The 22,373-nt window shown below is 46.9% G+C and overlaps 2 protein-coding genes and 1 long non-coding RNA gene across 24 annotated transcripts in view; 2 read left to right on the top strand and 1 right to left on the bottom strand.

Annotated features, from left to right (window-relative positions):
• Positions 1-2,895: 2,895 nt before the first annotated feature.
• Positions 2,896-22,373, bottom strand: part of sfxn5b (sideroflexin 5b) — a 282,969-nt gene continuing 263,491 nt past the window's right edge. For 2 of the 4 annotated variants that reach the window (XR_009511396.1, XM_059965825.1), the window contains one exon: positions 17,964-18,624. Coding sequence is in view for 3 of the 4 variants with exons in the window: in XM_059965825.1 (XP_059821808.1) it covers positions 18,547-18,624 (78 nt within the window). In the remaining variant the exon portion in view is untranslated. Of the gene's footprint in view, positions 3,380-17,963; positions 18,625-22,373 lie in introns of those variants that run through there. The other 2 variants (XM_059965823.1, XM_059965824.1) reach the window with 2 other exon arrangements.
• Positions 10,066-22,373, top strand: part of LOC132391975 (uncharacterized) — a 34,172-nt gene continuing 21,864 nt past the window's right edge. Inside the window, exon 1 of the long non-coding RNA XR_009511400.1 lies at positions 10,066-10,201. This is a non-coding gene — a long non-coding RNA (uncharacterized LOC132391975). The remainder of the gene's footprint in view (positions 10,202-22,373) is intronic.
• Positions 10,576-18,158, top strand: LOC132391968 (uncharacterized). 19 transcript variants are annotated; one of them, XM_059965813.1, is made up of 5 exons: positions 10,576-16,577; positions 16,611-16,808; positions 16,908-17,534; positions 17,601-17,633; positions 17,667-18,158. In XM_059965813.1, the coding sequence occupies exons 1-5, from the start codon at positions 16,551-16,553 to the stop codon at positions 18,156-18,158; spliced, it is 1,377 nt and encodes a 458-aa protein (XP_059821796.1). In that variant the 5' UTR covers positions 10,576-16,550. The 19 variants fall into 19 exon arrangements, with proteins under 19 accessions (XP_059821796.1, XP_059821800.1, XP_059821790.1 ...); XM_059965817.1 differs by having other exon boundaries at positions 10,577-16,655; positions 16,788-16,940; positions 17,007-17,534; XM_059965807.1 differs by having other exon boundaries at positions 10,577-16,808; positions 16,908-17,072; positions 17,106-17,534.

Here is a 22,373-nt window from a genome sequence, read left to right as displayed (position 1 = left end):
CCCATTGGCTGCAGTTTTGCCTTATCATCTCCCTGTTCATATGACAGCCTCACCATACATTGCATCAACTTGTATACCAATTGCCCCATCCTCAGCTCTATCACCCTGGTTACAATCCTCCCTGCCAAATTAGTTTAAACCCTCCCCAGTGACTCTAGAAAATTTGCCTGCAAAGATATTTATCCCCCTTGGGTTCAGGTGTAACCTGTCCTTTCCTTCCCCAGAAGAGATCCTAATGATTCAGAAATCTGAAGCCCTGCCCCCTGCACCACTACTTCACCACTCATTCATATGTACCATCATCGTTTTCCTACCCTGACTAGCACGTGGTACTGGGAGTAATCCAGAGATACTTCCTTGGAGGTCCCAACTCCCAATACTTGCTGTGCAGGACCCTTTCTATGTTAATACATATCCGTAAGTCTGGTTGCTCACTCTCCCTCTTCAGGATCTTCTGCAGCTGCTGTGAGACGTCCTGCATCCTAGCATCTGGGAGGCAACACACCATCCTGGCTTCTCTTTCACATCTCCCTAGATATGGAGCCTCCTGTCATTAACGATCTGCTTGAACCTACCCTCCCCTGCTGCAATGAAGAACCCTACATCAGAATGCAACGGCTTTCCTAAGTCTCCAACCAGGACTAGTAGTGAAAACCGAGTGGTCACTGACACCATGAAGGAAGCCTGAATGCCCCCAGAGGTGGAGGACCTTCGTTGCTGCCCCAAATGCTAGTGGCGTCACAGGCAGTAAGTAAGCAAAGTATGGGCCAGAAAACACATGGATAATAAAACCACTGATCAATGAAGCTAAACAGGTGCCAGAGGATGACCAACAAATTCAGGTTCGTTTGTTAATGGTACAGCGTTCCCCAGCACCAAGGAGGTAAACACAGTACGTGTATCACAGATTAAAAAAAAGCATTCTGTAAATGTGCAGGTTGACAGAAAGATGTACACGTCGACATACTTCATATAGTTAAACACTACTGGTGCTGTCACAAATAACGTGTCCTGGGTGGCAGCAGGGTGCTTGGAAGTCTCACAGCCTGGAGGAAGAAGCTGTTTCCCAGCCTGGTGGTCCTTGTTCTTATACCATGGTACCTTCTGCCTGATGGTTGGAGGTCAAGGAGATTGTGGGAATGATGGGAGGGATTCTTGACAATGCCGAGGGCTCTGCGAACGCGGCGCTTCTGGTATACGTCCTGGATGGTGGGAGAGAGACCCGATGGTTCTCCCTGAGCACTCACAATCTGCTGCAGGGTCTTTCCAGATGCAATAGACAATAGACAATAGGTGCAGAAGTAGACCATTCGGCCCCTCGAGTCTGCACCGCCATTCTGAGATCATGGCTGATCATTCACTATCAATACCCAGTCCCTGCCTTGTCCCCATATCCCTTGATTCCCCTATCCATCAGATATCTATCTAGCTCCTTCTTGAAAGCATCCAGAGAATTGGCCTCCACCGTCTTCCGAGGTAGTGCATTCCACACCTGCACAACTCTCTGGGAGAAGAAGCTCTTCCTCAACTCTGTTTTAAATAACTGACCTCTTATTCTCAATCCATGCCCTCTGGTACTGGACTCTCCCAACATCTGGAACATATTTCCCACCTCAATCCTATCAAAATCCTATCAATGCCTTGCAAGACCCTCACCAGACCACAATCTGGGCAGGACACTCCTGAGGGTGCTCTGGTAGAACAATGGGAGGAAGAATGCCTTGTGATGTGAAACCAGCTATAACAGAGCCACCGTCTGCTGAGTGATGTCTGGCAGATGAACAGGGGAGATACAGTTTGTTTTGAAACTTGACCTCTGAGTCATTCAATACCTAACCCAGGTGTGAGAGGAACGACAGCCATCACTAGCACTGCATACCAGTCACATCCATGTTGGTCTTTACAGAAATACCACCCTCCATTCTGGAAATTCCCCTTGTATATCCCATAGGGTACGGCTCTACAAACTGCCCAACACATCACCGTCATCAGCCTACCTGCCATCAAGACATATATAGGCCAGTAACATCATGAAGGATCCTACACACCTGCTCATGGACTCCTCTGCACTGGTGAGACCTGTCGTCCCTTGGTTGTGCACCTCCACCCCATCCACCACAAGCGGGACTTCTTTGTGGTCAAACATTCCCATTCCCATTCCCATTCTGGCATTCCCCTTCCCATGGCCTTCTCGTGCCAAGATAAGGTCACCCTCAGGATGGAGAAGAAACACCTAATAATCTGCCTGGGTACCCTCCAACCTGATGGTATGAATATTGATTTCTCCTTATGCTGAACAAAACTCCCCTCCCCCATTTCTGCTATTCCCCACTCTTACTTCTTCTTACCTGCTTATTACTTCCCCTTGGTGCCCTCCTCCTTCCCTCCCTCTCTCCTGTGGTCCACTCTCCTCTCCTATCAGGTTCCTTCGTCTCCAGCTCTTGACCTTTCCCACCCACTGGGCTTCACCTTCCAGCTAGCCTCCTTCCCCTCTTCCCACCTTTTTATTCAGGCTCCTCTCAGTCCTGATAAAGGTTCTCGGCCCAAAACGTCAACTGTCTACTCTTTTCCATAGATGCTGAATTCCTCCAGCATTTTGTGTGTGCGTGTTGCTTTGGATTCCCAGCTCTGTTTGTGATTTGCTGCTCATGCACTGTGTGACCCACTCCCATCAAAGAGGAGCATCCACACCAACACCACTATTCTCAAAAACAATTACTTTCCCCAAGCAGTGAGGCTGATCAACTCCTGCACCCACTAACCACCGCTCCACACTCCTGACCACCACTGCATCACTTTATGGACATACAATCAATCTATGTATGTAAGCTATCTTATGTATTTATGTAGTATTTATTGTGTTTTTTATTATTATAGTGTTCTTTATCTTACTGTGTTTTTGTGCTGCATTGTATCCAGAGTAACAATTATTTTGTTCTCCTTTGCACTTGTGCACTGGAAATGCCATTTTCTTCAAAGATCTTAAAAGGAAGTGTTTGTAATTTAAGGCATCGCTGCAAATTTGGTGCTTGCTCTGCGAATCTGTTATTGCGGACGATGGAAAGATTGGTGGTGTTGTGGGCAGTGTGAATGACTGATAAAGGACACAGCGGGATGCAGATCAGTTGCAGATATGGGTGCAAAAATGGCAGATGGAGTTTCACCTTGCCAAGTGTGAAGTGTGGCACTTTGAAAAGATAAAGATTACCTTTGTTTGTCTCATACATTGTACACTGAAGCATCTAAACATACGGTGAAATGTGTAGCTGGCTTCAACGACCAGCACAGTCCAAGGATGTGCTGGGGGGGCACCTTCAAATGCTGCCATGATTCCGGTGTCCACAAGTTGTCTTTGGAATGTGGGAGGAAACCGGAAACCCTGGAGGAAATCCAAGTGCTCATGAGGAAAACATACAAAATCCTTTCAAGGAACTGTGTTCGAAATTCAAAGTTCAAAGTAAATTTATGATCAAAGTACATATATGTTACCATATTAAACCCTGAGATTTGTTTTCTGTGGGCACCCCGGTAAATCCAAAAACCTCAATAGTATCAATGAAAGATCGCACTCAATAACCAATGTGCCTGCCTTGCTGGGTCTTTCTGTTCAAAAACACTCCTCAGTGCTCTATTGACCGTGTAAACCCTGCCCGACTTTCTTTCACCAGAAGATTAAAGATTAAAGATGAGTTTTCTTTGTCGTGTGTACATCAAAACATCGAAATATACAGTGAAAAGTGTTGTTTGTGTCGTTGACCAACACACGGTCCGAGAACATCCTGAGAACGATCTGGGAAATACTAGCTATGGAAAAGAGCAGAGAGTGCAGGGGAAGCGTCGTGCCGTTCGGTGGCAGATGTGAAAGCTCTGCTGTGGTGTTCCTGTCCGTCTCCCAGGGAGATACGTTTGACTTCTCCGATCCTCTGTCTCTTCCCCCTGGCCCGGAATCACCTTTCAGAGGTTAATCTGTTAATTGTTCAGCTATGTGTGTGAATGCAGCCAAGATAAATGTTGCACTTGAGTCCACGCCAACTGATCCGTGCTGGCAGTATCTCAAACTACACTCCAAAAATCTCATGGGATGCAGTCAGCGGGATCAGGCAGACCTGGGATCATTTAAACCGTGTCCTTCAGCATTCTACCGGAGAAACTCAGGGCGCCATGCTGGTGAAGCGGTTAGTGAGATGCTATTACAGCTCGGGGCATCGGAAGTTAGATTTCAACTCCGACGCTGTTTGCAAGGCGTTTGTACGTCCTCCCCATGAATGCATGGGTTTCCTCCGGGTTCTCCAGGTCCTCCCACAGCCCAGACATACCAGTAGGGTAACCGGTCTTTGTAAATTGTCCTGTGATAGTGTTAAATAGGTGGGTTGCTGTTGATTGTGCTGGAAAGGTCTGTTCCACACTAATCTCTAAGTAATTAGAGACTCTTATTGATCTTTTTGTGATTTTTATTAACGACCTGGATGTGGGGGTAGAAGGGTGGATTGGCAAGTTTGCAGACGACACAAAGGTTGGTGGTGTTGTAGATAGTGTTAGAGGATTGTCGAAGATTGCAGAGAGACTTTGATAGGATGCAGAAGTGGGCTGAGAAGTGGCAGATGGAGTTCAACCCGGAGAAGTGTGAGGTGGTACACTTTGGAAGGACAAACTCCCAGGCACAGTACAAAGTAACTGGCAGGATACTTGGTAGTGTGGAGGAGCAGAGGGATCTGGGGGTACATGTCCACATATCCCTGAAAGTTGCCTCACAGGTAGATAGGGTAGTTAAGAAAGCTTATGGAGTGTTAGCTTTCATAAGTCAAGGGATAGAGTTTAAGAGTCACGGGGTAATGATGCAGCTCTATAAAACTCTGGTTAGGCCACACTTGGAGTACTATGTCCAATTCTGGTCGCCTCACTATAGGAAAGATGTGGAAGCATTGGAAAGGGTACAGAGGAGATTTACCAGGATGCTGCCTGGTTTAGAGGGTATGTATTATGATCAGAGATTAAGGGAGATAGTGCTTTACTCTTTGGAGAGAAGGAGGATGAGAGGAGACATGATAGAGGTATACAAGATATTAAGAGGAATAGACAGAGTGAACAGCCAGCACCTCTTCCCCAGGGCACCACTGCTCAGTACAAGAGGACATGGCTTTAAGGTAAGGGGAGGGAAGTTCAAGGGGAATATTAGAGGAAGGTTTTTTACTCAGAGAGTGGTTGGTGCATGGAATGCACTACCTGAGTCAGTGGTGGAGGCAGATACACTAGGGTGGGGGAGGGGTTATATGGGAAGTAGGGTTTAAGGGTCAGCACAACATTGTGGGCCGAAGGGCCTGTACTGTGCTGTATTGTTCTTTGTTCTTTAATAAATAAATAAACTAATAGCGACAGCAGCCTGGGTTCAATTCTCGTTTCTGTCTGTAAGGAGTTTGTATGTTCTGCCTGTGACTGGGTTTCCTCCGGGTGTTCCCGTTTCATCCCCTTTTCCAAAGACACACAGGTTAGGGTTACTGAGTTGTGGGCATGTTGTGTTGGCGCTGGAAGCGTGTTGATACTTGCGGGCTGCCCCCAGTGTATCCTCGCACTGTGTTGGTCGTTGACGTAAACGACACATCTCAATGTACATGCGACAAATAAAACTACTCTTTAATTTTAAACTTACTCTAAACCTGTGAGGGGGAAGGAATAACCAGTTGACGTTTTGGGCTGAAACGCTTCATCAGGACTGGAAAGGCATGGGGAGGACACCAGAAAAAGAAGGTGGGGCCAGGGAAAGAGGACAGACTGGCGAGTGAGAGGTGAGGGAGAGAGTAGGTGTGTAGGGGGAGGGGGCTGAAGTGAGAAGAGGATCGGTGTCACACTTACTCCACTTGCAGGGGCGAGTAAGTGAGGAGGGAGGAATGGACAAAGGAGTCACAAAGAGAGCAATCCTCGCAGAATGGATGGGGAGAGGGAAAGATGTGTTAGATCAATGGGAACGGACAAATGGATGACCGTTCATTCCTCTCCATAGATGCAGCCAGGCCTCTGAGTTCGCCCAGCACCATGTGTTATGGGAAAGGAATTGTCAACACTTTGAGATGAAACACAAAACGTTGACAATTCCTCACCCCTCCACCAGCATTGCTCGATCCACTGAGTTCAGATTGTTTGTTACTCGAGAGTCTGTGGTCTCACGTGTCACTGTAGACCCTTGCCACCATCTCCTTCCACGCATTTGCCGTGTTGATCAAAGTAAATTTATGACCAAATACTCTGAGATTCATTTTCTTACGGGAATTCACAGTGACCATGATTGTTCTTGGTGAATTTTTCTGGAGAAGTGGTTTGTCATTGTCTTCACCTGGGCAGTGTCTTTACAAGATGGGTGACCCCAGCTATTATCAATACTCTTCAGAGATTGTCTGCCTGACGTCAGTGGTCGCAGAACCAGGACTTGTGATCTGCACTGGCTGCTCATACGACCGTCCACCATCTGCTCCCATGGCTTCACGTGACTCTGATCGTGGGGGGTGGCGGGTTTGGGGGTGCTACACTTTGCCCAAGGGTGACCTGCAGGCTAGCAGGGAAGGAGTGCCTTACACCTCCTTTGGTAGAGACGTATCTCCACCCCACCGCACAGCATTCACAATAGAACAAAGAAATACAAATAGAATCAATGAAAAAACTACACACAAAGACTGACAAACAACTGATGTGTAAAAGAAAGACAAACTGTGAAAATACAAAAAAATGCTGTGACATCCATTTACAGTGAAAAATCTCCAACCAAACTCAAGCATCAAATGCTGGCTGCTCGGGTAACATGCTGGGTCTTTGTGCCAATGGATAGATGATGCAAGACTTTCAACATGATGCCCAAACTCACTTAAAGCTAAGTTGATGTGCCTTTCACAAAGAGGCCACAGATGATAGAAATCTGGGACAAAAGACACAGAAACTGGAGGAACACGAAAGGTCGGGCTGCATCTGTAGAGGGGAATGGACAGTCAGCCCTTTGGGTCGTGACCTTTCACCCGGACGATAACGAAAGAGGAAGTTAGCCGGGTGGGGGAGGGAGGAGACCTACAAACTCACTTTCAAGCACTCCGAGTCCACAGCTCATGAATCAACTAATCATTTTCTCAGCATTATTTATTTCTTATTTGCACAATTTTGTATTCTTTTAATCTATTTTTATTTTTTTAGAGATACAACACAGAACAGGGCCAACAAGCTGCACCTGTATTGAATTGTCTTTATTTCACATACATGAGGAGTAAAAATCTTTACGTTAGTACTCAACCCTAGCTTCATCACAGGACACCTTACAATAACCAATTAACCTACTAATCAGTATGTCTTTGGACTGTGGGAGGAGACAGGGACACATGGAGGAATTTCATGTGCTCACATACATACATACATACATACAAACATACATACACACAAAATACACTGCAGATGCTGTGGTCAAAGCAACACGTACAACAAGCTGGAGAAACTCAGCAGGTCGGGCAGCATCCATGGAAATGAACAGTCAATGTTTCCACGGATGCTGCCCAACTTGAGTCCACATAAACCTTCAACTTCTTCCAGAGGATGTATAGAATTGAACTCTGAACTCTGATGCCCTGAGCTGTAATAACGTCACACTAACTGTTGTGCTACTGTGATGCCACATTGTTTGTTGCCAGTCTTGATTTATGTATAGTTTTTCATAAATTCTATTGAATTTTACTCTTTTCCTGGAAATGTCTACAGAAAAATGAATTTCATGGTAGCACTTGGTGACATATACATACTTTGGCAATAAAGTTACCTTGATTTTGAGTTTGAAGAGAGTGGGAATGATGTAACAAGCTGGGAGGTGATTGGTGGAAGTGACAGAGGGCTGAAGAAGATGGAATCCGATAGGTGAGGACAGTGGACCATGGACGAAAAGGGTCAGGTGGGAAGGGCAACAGTGGAGAGGAATATGAGGCTGATGAGAAGATGGACAGGGTGTGGGAGGGGAAAGAGGTGAGGTGATTGTGGCTGTTATGATGTTTATTTTTTTTTTGTGAATTTTGTGAATGACTGTTGAAGGGCAAGACAGATGGGGAAGCTTCATTTGTTTGTGGAATTCCATTTAAATTCAAGACTCCCGCTCTACTTGCTGTACGCTCCTAACAGTGAGGTCAGATTGAGCTCTAATTCCATCTATGAGTTTGAAGAAGACACCAATGTAGCAGGCTGTATCTCCAACAATGGTGGGTCAGAGATAGAGACATGACAACATTTCCCTCGATGTCAACAAAAGAGCTGGTCATTGACTACATGCATCTGTCTACATCAATGATGTTGAGGTTAAGCGAAAAGTTTATTCAGATGAATTAATTACAACAGTGCACTGAGGTAGTACCTGGTAAAACTATAACAGAACGCAGAATAGAGTGTTACATATACAGAGAAAGTGCTTGTCACTGAACTCACTGAGAAACTTCTACAGGTGTCCTGTTGAAAGTATCTTGACTGGTTGCATCATGGTCTGGTAGGGCGATTCCAATGCACAGAAAGGCAGGGGGCTGCAGAGAGTAGTGGACTCAGCTCAGTACATCCCTCCCCACCATTATTAGTATCTACAGGAGGGGCTGCCTCAAGAAGGCAACAATGATAATCAAAGATCTCCATCATTTGGTCACACTGTCTTCTCCCAGCTTCCACTGGACAGGAGGTACAGAAGCCTAAAGTTCCACATCACAAGGTTCAGGAATGGCTACTTCCCTTCAATCATTCGGTTCTTGAAACAACTGGCACATCCCTAACCACTACCTCAGTGCAGCAGCATTGTGACCACTTTGTAGTAAAATGCTGATTTTTGTTCTAATTGCATTCTTCTGTGAAATATTGTGTATAATTGATGCCTTTCTGCTTATCTGACATTGCGTCTGTGATGCTGCTTTAAATTAAGTTTTTGTTAAAGGTGGCGTGAGTAGAAACTCCGATCACATCGACACTGCAATTGGACGTGGACCTGAAGAGCAATAACTTGTCGGACTGAGCAACCCAGTACCAGGAGAAAAGGTGAGGCTGGCTGTCTCTTTAGTGACCCCCACCTCCCACCTTGTGGAATGTTAGATGATTTATACTCTGTGATTCGGTGGAGGGATACAAAAATTATGAGGGGTATAGATAAGGTGGTGGGGTGGAGATACGTCTCTACCAAAGGAGGTGTAAGGCACTCCTTCCCTTCGCTAGCCTGCAGGTCACCCTTGGGCAAGGTGTAGCACCTGCTTGGACCCCAATCAGGGTCACGTGAAGCAATGGTGGATGGTCGCATGAACAGTTGGCACGTATCACAAGTCCTGGTTATGCAACCCCTGACGCCAGGCAGTCAGTCTCTGAAGAGTATAGATAATGGCTGGGTCACCCATCTTGTAAAGACACTGCCCAGAAGAAGGCAACGGCAAACCACTTCTGCAGAAAAATTTGCCAAGAACAATCATAATCATGAGACCATGATCACCCACATGATATGATGCTGATGATAGATAAGGAGTGTGTGGGGACAGTGACAGTTCTGTGTTTGACCCATAGCAGAGCAGGAGAATGAGGGGAGATTTGATAAAGGCATAATTAAGGGTATAAATAGGGTAAATGCAAACAGGATTTTTCCACTGAGGTTGGGTGGAACTACAACTATAGATGACAGTTTAAGGAGGAAAGGTGACATGTTTAAGGGGAACATTTTCACTCATAAGTGGTGAGAGTGTGGAATGAGCTGCCAGTGGAAGGGGTGGATGTGCGGTCAATTTCAACATTTGAGAAAAAATTGAATTCGTACATGGATGGGAGGTATATGGTCCAGGTGCAGGTCGATGGCAGAATAACAGTTCAGCATGGACTAGATGGGTCAAAAGGCCTGATTTGTGGTGTAATGCTCTATGACAAACATACCTACACACATAAACACACAATATCACAAAGTCACAAACACGTAAAGGTGGCAGGCAGATAGCTGTTTTGCTTCAGTGATTCTTTTCTCATTGGTTTTCAGGTACGGTGTGTCCGTTCGTGACAAATCAGTGATTTTTACATTGCATCAAGGTGGACACGTTGCTCTCCCACTGTGACAGTGAGTGATTCTCCTGACTACTGATCGAGCAGCCATCTCCCGGCTCCTGCCTACACCTTCAGCCATTCAGTGCACCTGCACAGACAATTCACCAGTCCCAGTGGGAAATCAAACATGGAGGTACATGTGTGAGTGTGTGTGTGTGTGTGTGTGTGTGTGTGTGTGTGTGTGTGTGTGTGTGTGTGTGTGTGTATGTGTGTGTGTGTGTGTGTGTGTGTGTGTGTGTGTGTGTGTCTGTGTGTGAGTGTGTGTGTATGTGTGTGTGCGTGTGTGAGTGTGTGTGTGTATGTGTGTGTGAGTGTGTGTGTCTGAGTGTGTGTGTCTGTGTGTGTATGTATGTGTGTGTGTGTGTATGTGTGAGTGTGTGTGTGTGTGTATGTGTCTGTGTATGAGTGTGTATGTGTGTGTGTTTGTGTGATTTTACAATTTACTGTGCTAAGATTAGAACTAGTGAATACAAGCATATTTATTAATTTTAAGACATTTTCATTGTAAATATTAGTTTAAGCATTTAATTCACATTGTCAGAGATTCGTTTAATTTCTTCTGAGTTAATGCATCACTCAATATAATAGAAACTTAGTCCAAAAATTGAACATTGAAAAATGAATCGAATGTAAAAAGTCTGGATAAAGAGAACGCGAGAGAACGTTTCAATATAGAGGGACGGATGAGTTTAGGACCAGAGGGCACAGCCTCAGAATAGAGAGATGTCCCTTTTGAACAAAAATGAGGAAGAATTCCATCAGGCAGAGTGTGGTGAATCTATGGAATTCATTGCCACCCATGGCTGTGCAGGCCAAGTCATTGATTATATTTAAAGCAGAGGTTGATAGGTGCTCAATCAGTTGGGGTGTCAACAGTTATGGAGAGAAGGCAGGAGAATGGGGTTGAGAGGGGTAATAAATCAGCCAATTTGGAAAGGCGGAGCAGATTTGATGGGCCAAATGGTCTAACTCTGCCCCATGTCTTTTGGTCTGATGAATTTAAAACAAACAGCCTACAGGTAAGGCTTTACAAAAGATGGCAGTATGGCTGAGTTGAGGAGAGGGTAATATTCTTCCAAAATCAGAGCCCCGTGTTGGAAACCCAACAATCTTCACTTTTATTTTTAGAAGCAGGTTATTTTTTAATCTCTCCTTTGAGAACAGAGTGAAGGAACTGCAGATGGATTAACAGTCTGACACGGCCTGTTGTGAACACACCTTCCATGGCTGTAACCAACTTTATAAACTTTTCATTAGCTAATAGGATAGTTAATTGTAACAGATGGGAGCCATTTCTGATTCTTTGAGAGAGGAATTGTGGAGTGAGCTGAATTAACATTAGCAGGGATACAGTCAGTGACATAGGGGGCTGGGGGAGAGGGGTCACTGAAGGACAGTGTGAGGGGCTGGATTAATGTCAGTAGGGATACAGGGTGCTGGAGGAGAGGGGTCACTGAGGGAGAGTGTGAGGGGCTGGATTAATGTCAGTGGGGATAGAGTCAGTGGTACAGGGTGCTGGAGGAGAGGGGTCACTGAGGGAGAGTGTGAGGGGCTGGATTAATGTCAGTGGGAGTATAGTCAATGACACAGGGTGCTGGGGGAGAGGGGTCACTGAGGGACAGTGTGAGGGATCTGGATTAACGTCAGTGGGGGTATAGTCAATGACACAGGGTGCTGGGGGAGAGGGGTTACTGACAGATACTGTGAGGGAGCTGGATTAACGTCAGTGGGGATACAGTCAGTGACAGGGTGCTGAGGGAGAGGGGTCACTGAGGGATAGTGTGAGGGAGCTGGATTAACGTCAGTGGGGATACAGTCAGTGGGCACTGAGGGAGAGGGATTACTGACAGATACAGTAAGGGAGCTGGATTAACGTCAGAGGCGACACCGTCTGTGACACAGGGAGCTAGGGGACAGGGGTCACTGAGGAATAGTGTGAGGGATAATTAATACCACAAAAGGTTTGCTGAGTGACAGTGTGAGGAAAAGGAGAGATCAGGATGTTCACCATTTCCTGCCGTTGCTGCTCAATGGTGCAGAGGGAGGTGTTGGTCATACACCATAATGCAGAAAGAGTCAGGAGAGGTGACAGGAACTGAGAATCAAGGAGATGAGTGTTATAATCAATTTGTGTGATCATCTGCATCTCCCGGCTGCCTCTCTCGCCCCTTCTGTTCCAGATCCAACAGCTTGTGCTGCGATGTGAACCTAAAGCTGCTCCCGCCTCTGAGAGGGAAGAGAGATTGCTGGTGGACGGTTCAGGGTGATAAGACCATAAGACACAGGAGCATATCTAGGCCATTCATCCCATTGAGTCTGCTGCACCATTCCTGAATTATTTTCCCTCCCAGCTCCATTCTCCTGCCTTCTCTATGATCTAATTAAGAACCTATCAACTTCCGCTTAAATATACTCAGTCACTTTGCCTCCCGTGGCACTGAATTCCACAGCTTCATCACCCTCTGCCCAGAGAAATTCCTCATCATCTCTGTTCTAAAAGGATGCATCCATTCTGAGGCTGTGCTGTCTGGTCCTAGACTCCCCCACAATTGGAAACATCCTCTCCGCATCCAATCTATCTGTGTCCTCTGGTCCTAGACTCCCCCACAATTGGAAACATCCTCTCCGCATCCACTCTATCTGTGTCCTCTGTTCCTAGACTCCCCCACTATTGGAAACATCCTCTCCGCATCCACTCTATCTGTGTCCTCTGGTCCTAGACTCCCCCACTATTGGAAACATCCTCTCCGCATCCAATCTATCTGTGTCCTCTGGTCCTAGACTCCCCCACTATTGGAAACATCCTCTCCACATCCACTGTATCTGTGTCCTCTGGTCCTAGACTCCCCCACTATAGGAAACATCCTCTCCGCATCCAATCTATCTGTGTCCTCTGGTCCTAGACTCCCCCACTATTGGAAACATCCTCTCCGCATCCAATCTATCTGTGTCCTCTGGTCCTAGACTCCCCCACTATTGGAAACATCCTCTCCGCATCCAATCTATCTGTGTCCTCTGGTCCTAGACTCCCCCACTATTGGAAACATTCTCCGCATCCAATCTATCTGTGTCCTCTGGTCCTAGACTTCCCCACTATTGGAAACATCCTCTCCGCATCCAATCTATCTGTGACCTCTGGTCCTAAACTCCCCCACTATTGGAAACATCCTCTCCGCATCCACTCTATCTGTGTCCTCTGGTCCTAGACTCCCCCACTATAGGAAACATCCTCTCCGCATCCAATCTATCTGTGCCCTCTGGTCCTAGACTCCCCCACTATTGGAAACATCCTCTCCACATCCACTCTATCTGTGCCCTCTGGTCCTAGACTCCCCCACTATAGGAAACATCCTCTCCGCATCCAATCTATCTGTGCCCTCTGGTCCTAGACTCCCCCACTATTGGAAACATCCTCTCCGCATCCAATCTATCTGTGCCCTCTGGTCCTAGACTCCCCCACTATTGGAAACATCCTCTCCGCATCCAATCTATCTGTGTCCTCTGGTCCTAGACTCCCCCACTATTGGAAACATCCTCTCCGCATCCAATCTATCTGTGCCGTCTGGTCCTAGACTCCCCCACTTCAGGAAACATCCTCTCCACATCCACTCTATCTGTGTCCTCTGGTCCTAGACTCCCCCACTATAGGAAACATCCTCTCCACATCCACTGTATCTGTGTCCTCTGGTCCTAGACTCCCCCACTATAGGAAACATCCTCTCCGCATCCAATCTATCTGTGTCCTCTGGTCCTAGACTCCCCCACTATTGGAAACATCCTCTCCGCATCCAATCTATCTGTGTCCTCTGGTCCTAGACTCCCCCACTATTGGAAACATCCTCTCCGCATCCAATCTATCTGTGTCCTCTGGTCCTAGACTCCCCCACTATTGGAAACATTCTCCGCATCCAATCTATCTGTGTCCTCTGGTCCTAGACTCCCCCACTATAGGAAACATCCTCTCCGCATCCAATCTATCTGTGCCCTCTGGTCCTAGACTCCCCCACTATTGGAAACATCCTCTCCACATCCAATCTATCTGTGCCCTCTGGTCCTAGACTCCCCCACTATTGGAAACATCTTCTCAATGCCCACTCTAACTGTGCCCACTGGTCCTAGACTCCCCCACCATCAGAAACATCCTCTCCACATCCAATCTATCTGTGCCCTCTGGTCCTAGACTCCCCCACTATTGGAAACATCTTCTCAATGTCCACTCTAACTGTGCCCACTGGTCCTAGACTCCCCCACCATCAGAAACATCCTCTCCACATCCACTCTATCAAGACCTTTCAATGTTCAACAGGTTTCAATGAGATCACCCCCCCCCCACCACAAGCTTGTAAACTACAGTGAGTACAGGCCTAGAGCTAGCAAACATTCCTCAAATGTTAAACCTTTAATTCCCAGACTCATTCTTATGAACCTTTTCTGGACTCTCTCCAATTCCAGCACATCTTTTCTTAGATAAGGGGCCCAAAACTGCTCACAATGCTCGGAGTGCGGTCCAACCATGAGTGTGTTCTGATTGGACACACTTGTGCAGTCAACGTGTGCTTAACCATTAAACACACATTGGGCATGGTATCCACCATGTCAGCGGGGAAATGATTGACAGATCTAGGCTCATTCACTTGGATGAGAGGGCAGGTGTCCCGTACCAAGCTCAACAAACTGTCCAATCAGGTAACAGTATTATATGCAAAACTGATATTATGCTGCATGGTAACGCAGTGGTTAGCAATTGTCATCAGGGTGCAATTGCAGCCACTGTCTGGAAGGAGTTTGTACATTCTCCGCATGACCGCATGGATTTCCTCCGGGTGCCCCAGTTTCCTCCCACAGTCCAAAGACATATGGGTTAGGGTCAGTGAGTTGGGCATGCTAGGTTGGTGCAGAAAGCGGCTGCTCCCAGCACGTCCTCAGACTGTGTTGACATAAATAACATACTTCACTATCTGCTTTGATCTACGTGTGATATGTCTAGTAAGATCATCTCAATCCTCATCTCAATGAAAAAGGCCACTTGTGATGTCTGGTGCTCGGAAGGTGATTGGTGTACGACGGGAAAAGGCACATTTGTTCCCCTGAGTGTCCTATGAGGGGAAAGAGAGGCTCAATGGAAGGATTCCAAATGGGGGGGTGGGGAAGGGGTCAGCAACTCGGGAGGACACGTTCCATGTCAGTGGCTTGAAGATTGAAGGCGAGAAGAGATTTGTTTTTGTTAGTCCAGGGATCAGTGATCTGGAATCACGAGTGGATAGGGAGTAATGACACACAACATGCAGGAGGAACTCAGTACGTCAGGTAGCATCTACGGAAAGGAATAAAGAGTTGACATTTTAGGTGAGACCCTTCATCAGGGCTGGAAAGAAAGGGGCAAAAGCCAGAACAAGCAGGCGGGGGAAGGAAAAGGAGTACAAGTTGTCAGGTGGTAGGTGAGAGCAGGTGGGTGGGGGAAGAGGACGAAGTAGGATGCTGGGAGATAATAGGTGGAAAGGTAAAAGGCAGGAGGAGAAGGAATCCAATAGGAGAGGAGCATGGACCATGGGAGAAAGGGAAGGAGGAGAGGCACCAGGGGGAGGTGATGGGCAGGTGAGGAGAAAAGGGAAAAGGCCAGAGTGGGGAATTGAAGAAGAGGGAAGGGGGAGGGGGAAGAAATTACCAGAAGTTGGGGAATTGACGTTCATGCCAGCAAGTTGGAGGCTAGCCAGATCGAATATGAAGTCAGTAGAAAAGGGAACTAGATTAACAACTGAATGTGGTAGCAGATTCATCAGATAACATGGTAAACTGGATCAGCAAATTTGTGGATAAGATTGGGGAGTGTAGTGGACAGTGAGGAAGGTTATCAAGGCTTCCAGCAGGATCTAGACCAGCTGGAGAAATGGCAGATGGAATTTTATGCAAACGTGAGATGTTCAACTTTGGGAGGACAAATCAGGATAGGAGTTACACAGTGAGCTGTAGGGAAGTGAGGAATGTGGTAGAGCAAAGTGATCTAGGAATACAGATCCGTAATTCCTTGAAAACAGCGTCACGAGCAGATAGGATTGTAAAGAGAGCTTTTGGCACATTGGCCTTCAGAAATCAATGTACTGTGTACAGGAGTTGGGATGTTATGTTAAAGTTGTATAAGATGTTGGTGAGGCCTAATTTGGAGTATTGTGTGCAGTTTTGGTCACCTACCTACAGGAAAGTTGAACATAAGATCGAAAAAGTCAGAAAAAATTGACAAGGATGTTACCAAGATTTGGGGATCTGAGTTACAGGGGGAGGTTGAATAGGTTAGAACTTTGTTCCATTGAGTGGAGGTGAATGACAGGGGATTTGATTAAGGTGTAACAAAGTATTACAGGTATAAGTATGGTAAATGCAAGCAGGCTTTTTATACTGAGGTTGGGAGAGACTAGAACTGGAGATGATAGGCTAGGGGTGAATGGTGAAATATTTAAGAGGAAGCTGAGGGGGATCTTCTTCTGATGGAGGTGGTGCAAGTGTGGAACGAGGTGCTGATGGAGGTGGTGCAAGTGTGGAATGAGGTGCTGATAGGGGTGGTGCAAGTGTGGAACGAGGTGCTGATGGAGGTGGTGCAAGTGTGGAATGAAATGCTGATAGGGGTGGTGCAAGTGTGGAACGAGGTGCTGATGGAGGTGGTGCAAGTGTGGAACGAGGTGCTGATGGAGGCGGTGCAAGTGTGGAATGAGGTGCTGATGGAGGTGGTGCAAGTGTGGAACGAGGTGCTGATAGGGGTGGTGCAAGTGTGGAACGAGGTGCTGATAGGGGTGGTGCAAGTGTGGAACGAGGTGCTGATAGGGGTGGTGCAAGTGTGGAACGAGGTGCTGATGGAGGTGGTGCAAGTGTGGAACGAGGTGCTGATGGAGGTGGTGCAAGTGTGGAACGAGGTGCTGATAGCGGTGGTGCAAGTGTGGAACGAGGTGCTGATAGGGGTGGTGCAAGTGTGGAACGAGGTGCTGATGGAGGTGGTGCAAGTGTGGAACGAGGTGCTGATGGAGGCGGTGCAAGTGTGGAACGAGGTGCTGATAGGGGTGGTGCAAGTGTGGAACGAGGTGCTGATAGGGGTGGTGCAAGTGTGGAACGAGGTGCTGATGGAGGTGGTGCAAGTGTGGAACGAGGTGCTGATGGAGGCGGTGCAAGTGTGGAATGAGGTGCTGATAGGGGTGGTGCAAGTGTGGAACGAGGTGCTGATGGAGGTGGTGCAAGTGTGGAACGAGGTGCTGATAGGGGTGGTGCAAGTGTGGAACGAGGTGCTGATGGAGGTGGTGCAAGTGTGGAACGAGGTGCTGATAGCGGTGGTGCAAGTGTGGAACGAGGTGCTGATGGAGGTGGTGCAAGTGTGGAACGAGGTGCTGATAGCGGTGGTGCAAGTGTGGAACAAGGTGTTGATAGAGGTGGTGCAAGTGTGGAACGAGGTGCTGATGGGGGTGGTGCAAGTGTGGAACGAGGTGCTGATAGGGGTGGTGCAAGTGTGGAACGAGGTGCTGATAGGGGTGGTGCAAGTGTGGAACGAGGTGCTGATGGAGGTGGTGCAAGTGTGGAACGAGGTGCTGATAGCGGTGGTGCAAGTGTGGAATGAGGTGCTGATAGGGGTGGTGCAAGTGTGGAACGAGGTGCTGATGGAGGTGGTGCAAGTGTGGAACGAGGTGCTGATAGGGGTGGTGCAAGTGTGGAATGAGGTGCTGATGGAGGTGGTGCAAGTGTGGAACGAGGTGCTGATGGAGGTGGTGCAAGTGTGGAATGAGGTGCTGATGGAGGTGGTGCAAGTGTGGAACGAGGTGCTGATAGGGGTGGTGCAAGTGTGGAACGAGGTGCTGATGGAGGTGGTGCAAGTGTGGAACGAGGTGCTGATGGAGGTGGTGCAAGTGTGGAATGAGGTGCTGATGGAGGTGGTGCAAGTGTGGAACGAGGTGCTGATAGGGGTGGTGCAAGTGTGGAATGAGGTGCTGATGGAGGTGGTGCAAGTGTGGAACGAGGTGCTGATAGCGGTGGTGGATGTGGGTTCAATTGTAAGTTTGGATAGGTACATGGATGGGAGTGGTATGGAGGGCTATGGTCCAGGTATGGGTTGACGGGATTGGACAGAACAATACTTCAGCACAGACTAGATGGGCCAAAGGGGTGCTTCCTGTGCTGTAGAACTCTATGACTCTAATCACCGACAGTAAATTAAGGGATGAATTCTTGGACTTCTGTGGTCTTCGAGATGCTAGCAGACACATATATCCCAACCTGGCAGGAGAACTATTTCACTTGTAAAACAGATCCTGGTTAAAGAATCAGTGATAAGACATTGGCAGTACAGTTTGATTTTGTAAAGATGATTTTCAGATAATTAGTTATGTTATGCAAGGAAACAGTGGTAAGAACTGAATAATTATCTGTGATCAGCAGTCATAATTAACAGATTTTCTTGTTGCTCATTGATCATTTCCTGAGAGATCGCGTCATCACAGATCCTCATAAACCCTTATTGTAAAAGACAGTCTTGCTCAGTGTTGCTGACTGGATCTCCAGCTCCAGTTTCGAAGTTTCAATCTGCAAAATACAATGAAAGGGGGTGAAGATTCAAGGGTAACAGCCTTAGTGCAGTCTAAATGTTTCTGCCCTTCTTGCCTGAGTATACGTTCTTGTCCTCTGATCAGTCCTGACAAGTTGGGATCTGGGGTAGATCAGCTGCGATCATATTGAGCAGTAGTGTAGTGGGTGGTGGGGTGGAGATACATCCCTACCGAAAGAGGTGTAAGGCACTCCTTCCCTCCGCTAGCCTGCAGGTCCCCCTTGAGCAAGGTGTAGCACCTCCTTGGACCCCAATCAGGGTCATGTGGGAGCAGGTGGTGGATGGTCGTATGAGCAGCCGGTGCAGATCACAAGTCTTGGTCATGTGACCACTGATTCCACGCTGACAGTCTCTGAAATGTATTGATAATGGCTGGAGTCACCCGTCTTGTAAACACACTGCCCAGAAGAAGGCAATGGCAAACCACTTCTGTAGGTTTTGCTAGGAACAATTATGGTGATTAGACCATGACTGTCCACGTCATTCAGCAGAGTTTATAATGATGACGAGTGCCGGCTTGAGCTCTGGGATAGCTGAGCTGTGATCATATCAAACAGCAATGTAGCCTTAGGGGCCAAGTTTAAATTGCTAAATCCATCTATTATTGTGACATGTACTGAGGTAGAGAGAAAAGCTTTGTTTTATATGTTGTTCACGCCATTTCATTACATCAATACATTGGGCAGTCCAGTACTGTCGTACTTTCAGGCTTTTGTATCTTCTGCCCAATGGGAGAGGAGAGAAGAAAGGTGGGTGGGGTCTTTGATAAATCTGGTGCTTTACTGAAGTAGTGGGAAGTGTGGACTGAGTCTCGAGATTAATTCCGGGATGGCGGGACTGTCATATGTTGAAAGATTGGAGCGACTGGGCTTGTATGCACTGGAATTTAGAAGGATGAGAGGGGATCTGATTGAAACTTATAAGATTATTAAGGGATTGGACATGCTAGAGGCAGGAAAAATGTTCCCAATGTTGGGGGAGTCCAGAACCAGAGGCCACAGTTTAAGAATAAGGGGTAGGCCATTTAGAACGGAGTTGAGGAAAAACTTTTTCACTCAGAGTTGTGGATTTATGGAATGCTCTGCCTCAGAAGGCAGTGGAGGCTAATTCTCTGGATGCTTTCAAGAGTTAGATAGAGCTCTTAAAGATAGCAGAGTCAAGGGATATGGGGAGAAGACAGGAATGGAGTACTGATTGTGGATGATCAGCCGTGATCACAATGAATGTCGGTATATATAAAGAGTTAAATTAAATAAGTAGTGCAAAAAGGGATGGAAAAATTGAGGCAGTTAGCACTGAGAAGAGGACCCTCACAATTTTGAGGCATCACTTTTTGAAGGTGCCCTGATGGCTAGGGAGGCTAGTGCCCATGATAGAGCTGAGTGAGTTTATAACTTTCTGCAGCTTATATTGATCCTGTACAGTGCCCTCATCCCCACCCCAGACAGCAACACAGCCGGTTTGAATGCTCTACACAGTACATCTGTAGACAATTTACTTAGGTAGCATACCAAATCTCGAAGTAGAGATACTGGTGAACTTTCTAACTCCTGAAGTGTTGATAATAGGCAGAAGCTTGTCAGGCTGTGTACAATCAAAAGGAAATTTGCAGATGCTGGAAATCCAAGTAGAACACTTGACACTTAGATCACATTTCTTCCCTGGAGGCCTGCATCTTAGGAGTTCCTCCAGCATCTTAGGAGTTCCTCCTGCATCTTAGGAGTTCCTCCAGCATCTTAGGAGTTCCTCCAGCATCTTAGGAGTTCCTCCTGCATCTTAGGAGTTCCTCCAGCATCTTAGGAGTTCCTCCAGCATTTTAGGAGTTCCTCCAGCATCTTAGGAGTTCCTCCAGCATCTTAGGAGTTCCTCCAGCATCTTAGGAGTTCCTCCTGCATCTTAGGAGTTCCTCCAGCATCTTAGGAGTTCCTCCAGCATCTTAGGAGTTCCTCCTGCATCTTAGGAGTTCCTCCAGCATCTTAGGAGTTCCTCCAGCATTTTAGGAGTTCCTCCTGCATCTTAGGAGTTCCTCCAGCATTTTAGGAGTTCCTCCAGCATCTTAGGAGTTCCTCCTGCATCTTAGGAGCTCCTCCTGCATCTTAGGAGCTCCTCCTGCATCTTAGGAGTTCCTCCAGCATTTTAGGTTGTGCACAATGCTGCAAAAGCTTTGGATATCTAGTCTGCTGGGAAGGACAGAAAAATGCAACGTTCATTAGGTGGAGCCAGCCAGCCTACAGCATGGAGGGGGTCAGAAGATCTGTGTCCTTGTATTTGAAGCAAATTATCAGGAAGGTACAGTGCATAATTATAAATGCAAATGGGATATCAGCGTTAATTGCCAAATGGATGGAGTATAAATCTGTACAACTCTCTAAGGTGCTACTGAAAGCACACGTTGAGCGTAGTGTACACTTTGATCTAGTTAAAAAGAAATGCATTTGAATTTCAGGCTGTTCAGGGACTCTTAGTTCTTTGGGCTGACTATTTACTCTGACAATCTCCTGCAGAACCTGATAATTCTCAGTAAGATTATATTTCATGTGTGTTCCAGGTGAGATATGATATACTGAAATATGCACTCAGTGGCCACTTTATTAGGTACACCTGTACACCTGCTCATTGATGTAAACATCTAGTCAGCCAATCATGTGGCAGCAACTCAATGCATAAACGCTTACAGACATGGTCAAGAGGTTCGGCTGTTGTTCAGACCAAACATGAGAATGGGGAAGAAATGGGATCTAAGTGATATTGACCATGGAATGACTGTTGGTGCCAGATGGGATGGTTTGAGTATCTCAGAAACTGCTGATCTTGGATTTTCACGTACAACAGTTTCTAGAGTTTACAGAGAATGGTGCAAAAAAACAAAAAGAAATCCAGTGAGTGGCAGTTATGAGGATGGAAATGCCTTGTTAATGAGAGAGGTCAGAGGAGAATGGCCAGACTGGTTCACGCTGACAGGAAGGTGACAGTAACTCAACTAACCACGTGTTACAACAGTGGTGTGCTGGAGAGCATCTCTGAATGTGTAACACGTCGAACCTTGAAGTGGGTGGGCCACAGCAGCAGAAGACCACAGACATACACTCAATGGTTACTTTGTTGGGTACAGGAGGTCCCTCATAAAGCAGCCACTAAGTGTATCTAGTTCTCCCCCAAATTAGGAGGTTGCGAAAGGTGCTATATAAATTTCTTTTTGTGCATGTGTGAGGAATGGTTTGCTGGCAAGGCAGCTGAGAGCATTTGGCATCGGTGGAACTGTACCCCAGCAAGGAGCCATCGCCGTCTGGAGAAGAGGAAAGAAAATCTGTAAAAAAAATGCAGCGCCGTCACCAAGTCAGATCCAGGCGTAAAGCAGTGGGCTTTTGTTTCTTTAATTCAGTTTGTTTTCAGTTCTCGGCAAGCCGTCAACGCAGCAGTGAGCAGACAGTACATGAAAGGTTAATCAAGTCAGTACCTAATGAGTCACATAATAAAGACGAGAGTGGTTTCAGCATGACAACAGCCTCTGCTCCACAGGTGTCTGTCCTCACGACAGCTAGCGACAACGGTTTTCTGTGCAAGTTAATATCAGTGTGCCCAGAAACCAAGGAGGAGCCTTCCTCCAAAATCTCACTGCCGTACCAGGAAGCCAACAAGCCTCAACGCCACCAGCATTAAAAAAAACACAGACGTGAAAGGAGAATTTGTCATTCTAGGGAAACGGAAGGAATGCTCTTTACTAATC

This window comes from Hypanus sabinus, chromosome 3 (assembly GCF_030144855.1).
Source record: "Hypanus sabinus isolate sHypSab1 chromosome 3, sHypSab1.hap1, whole genome shotgun sequence".
NCBI classification, from domain to species: Eukaryota; Metazoa; Chordata; class Chondrichthyes; order Myliobatiformes; family Dasyatidae; genus Hypanus; species Hypanus sabinus.
The sequence above is the reverse complement of the archived record's forward strand: the minus strand, read 5'-3'. Positions and strand labels throughout refer to the sequence as shown.

What these genes read in the sequence shown, in the direction of transcription:
- LOC132391968 (XM_059965803.1), top strand. Translation starts at nt 16,551, where the DNA reads ATGGAGGTGGTGCAAGTGTGGAACGAGGTGCTGATGGAGGTGGTGCAA. An exon ending in TGGTGCAAGTGTGGAACGAG is followed by an intron (nt 16,809 to 16,907) that starts GTGCTGATAGGG and finishes GTGTGGAACGAG; the next exon opens with GTGCTGATGGAGGTGGTGCA. An exon ending in TGGTGCAAGTGTGGAACGAG is followed by an intron (nt 17,634 to 17,666) that starts GTGCTGATAGCG and finishes GTGTGGAATGAG; the next exon opens with GTGCTGATAGGGGTGGTGCA.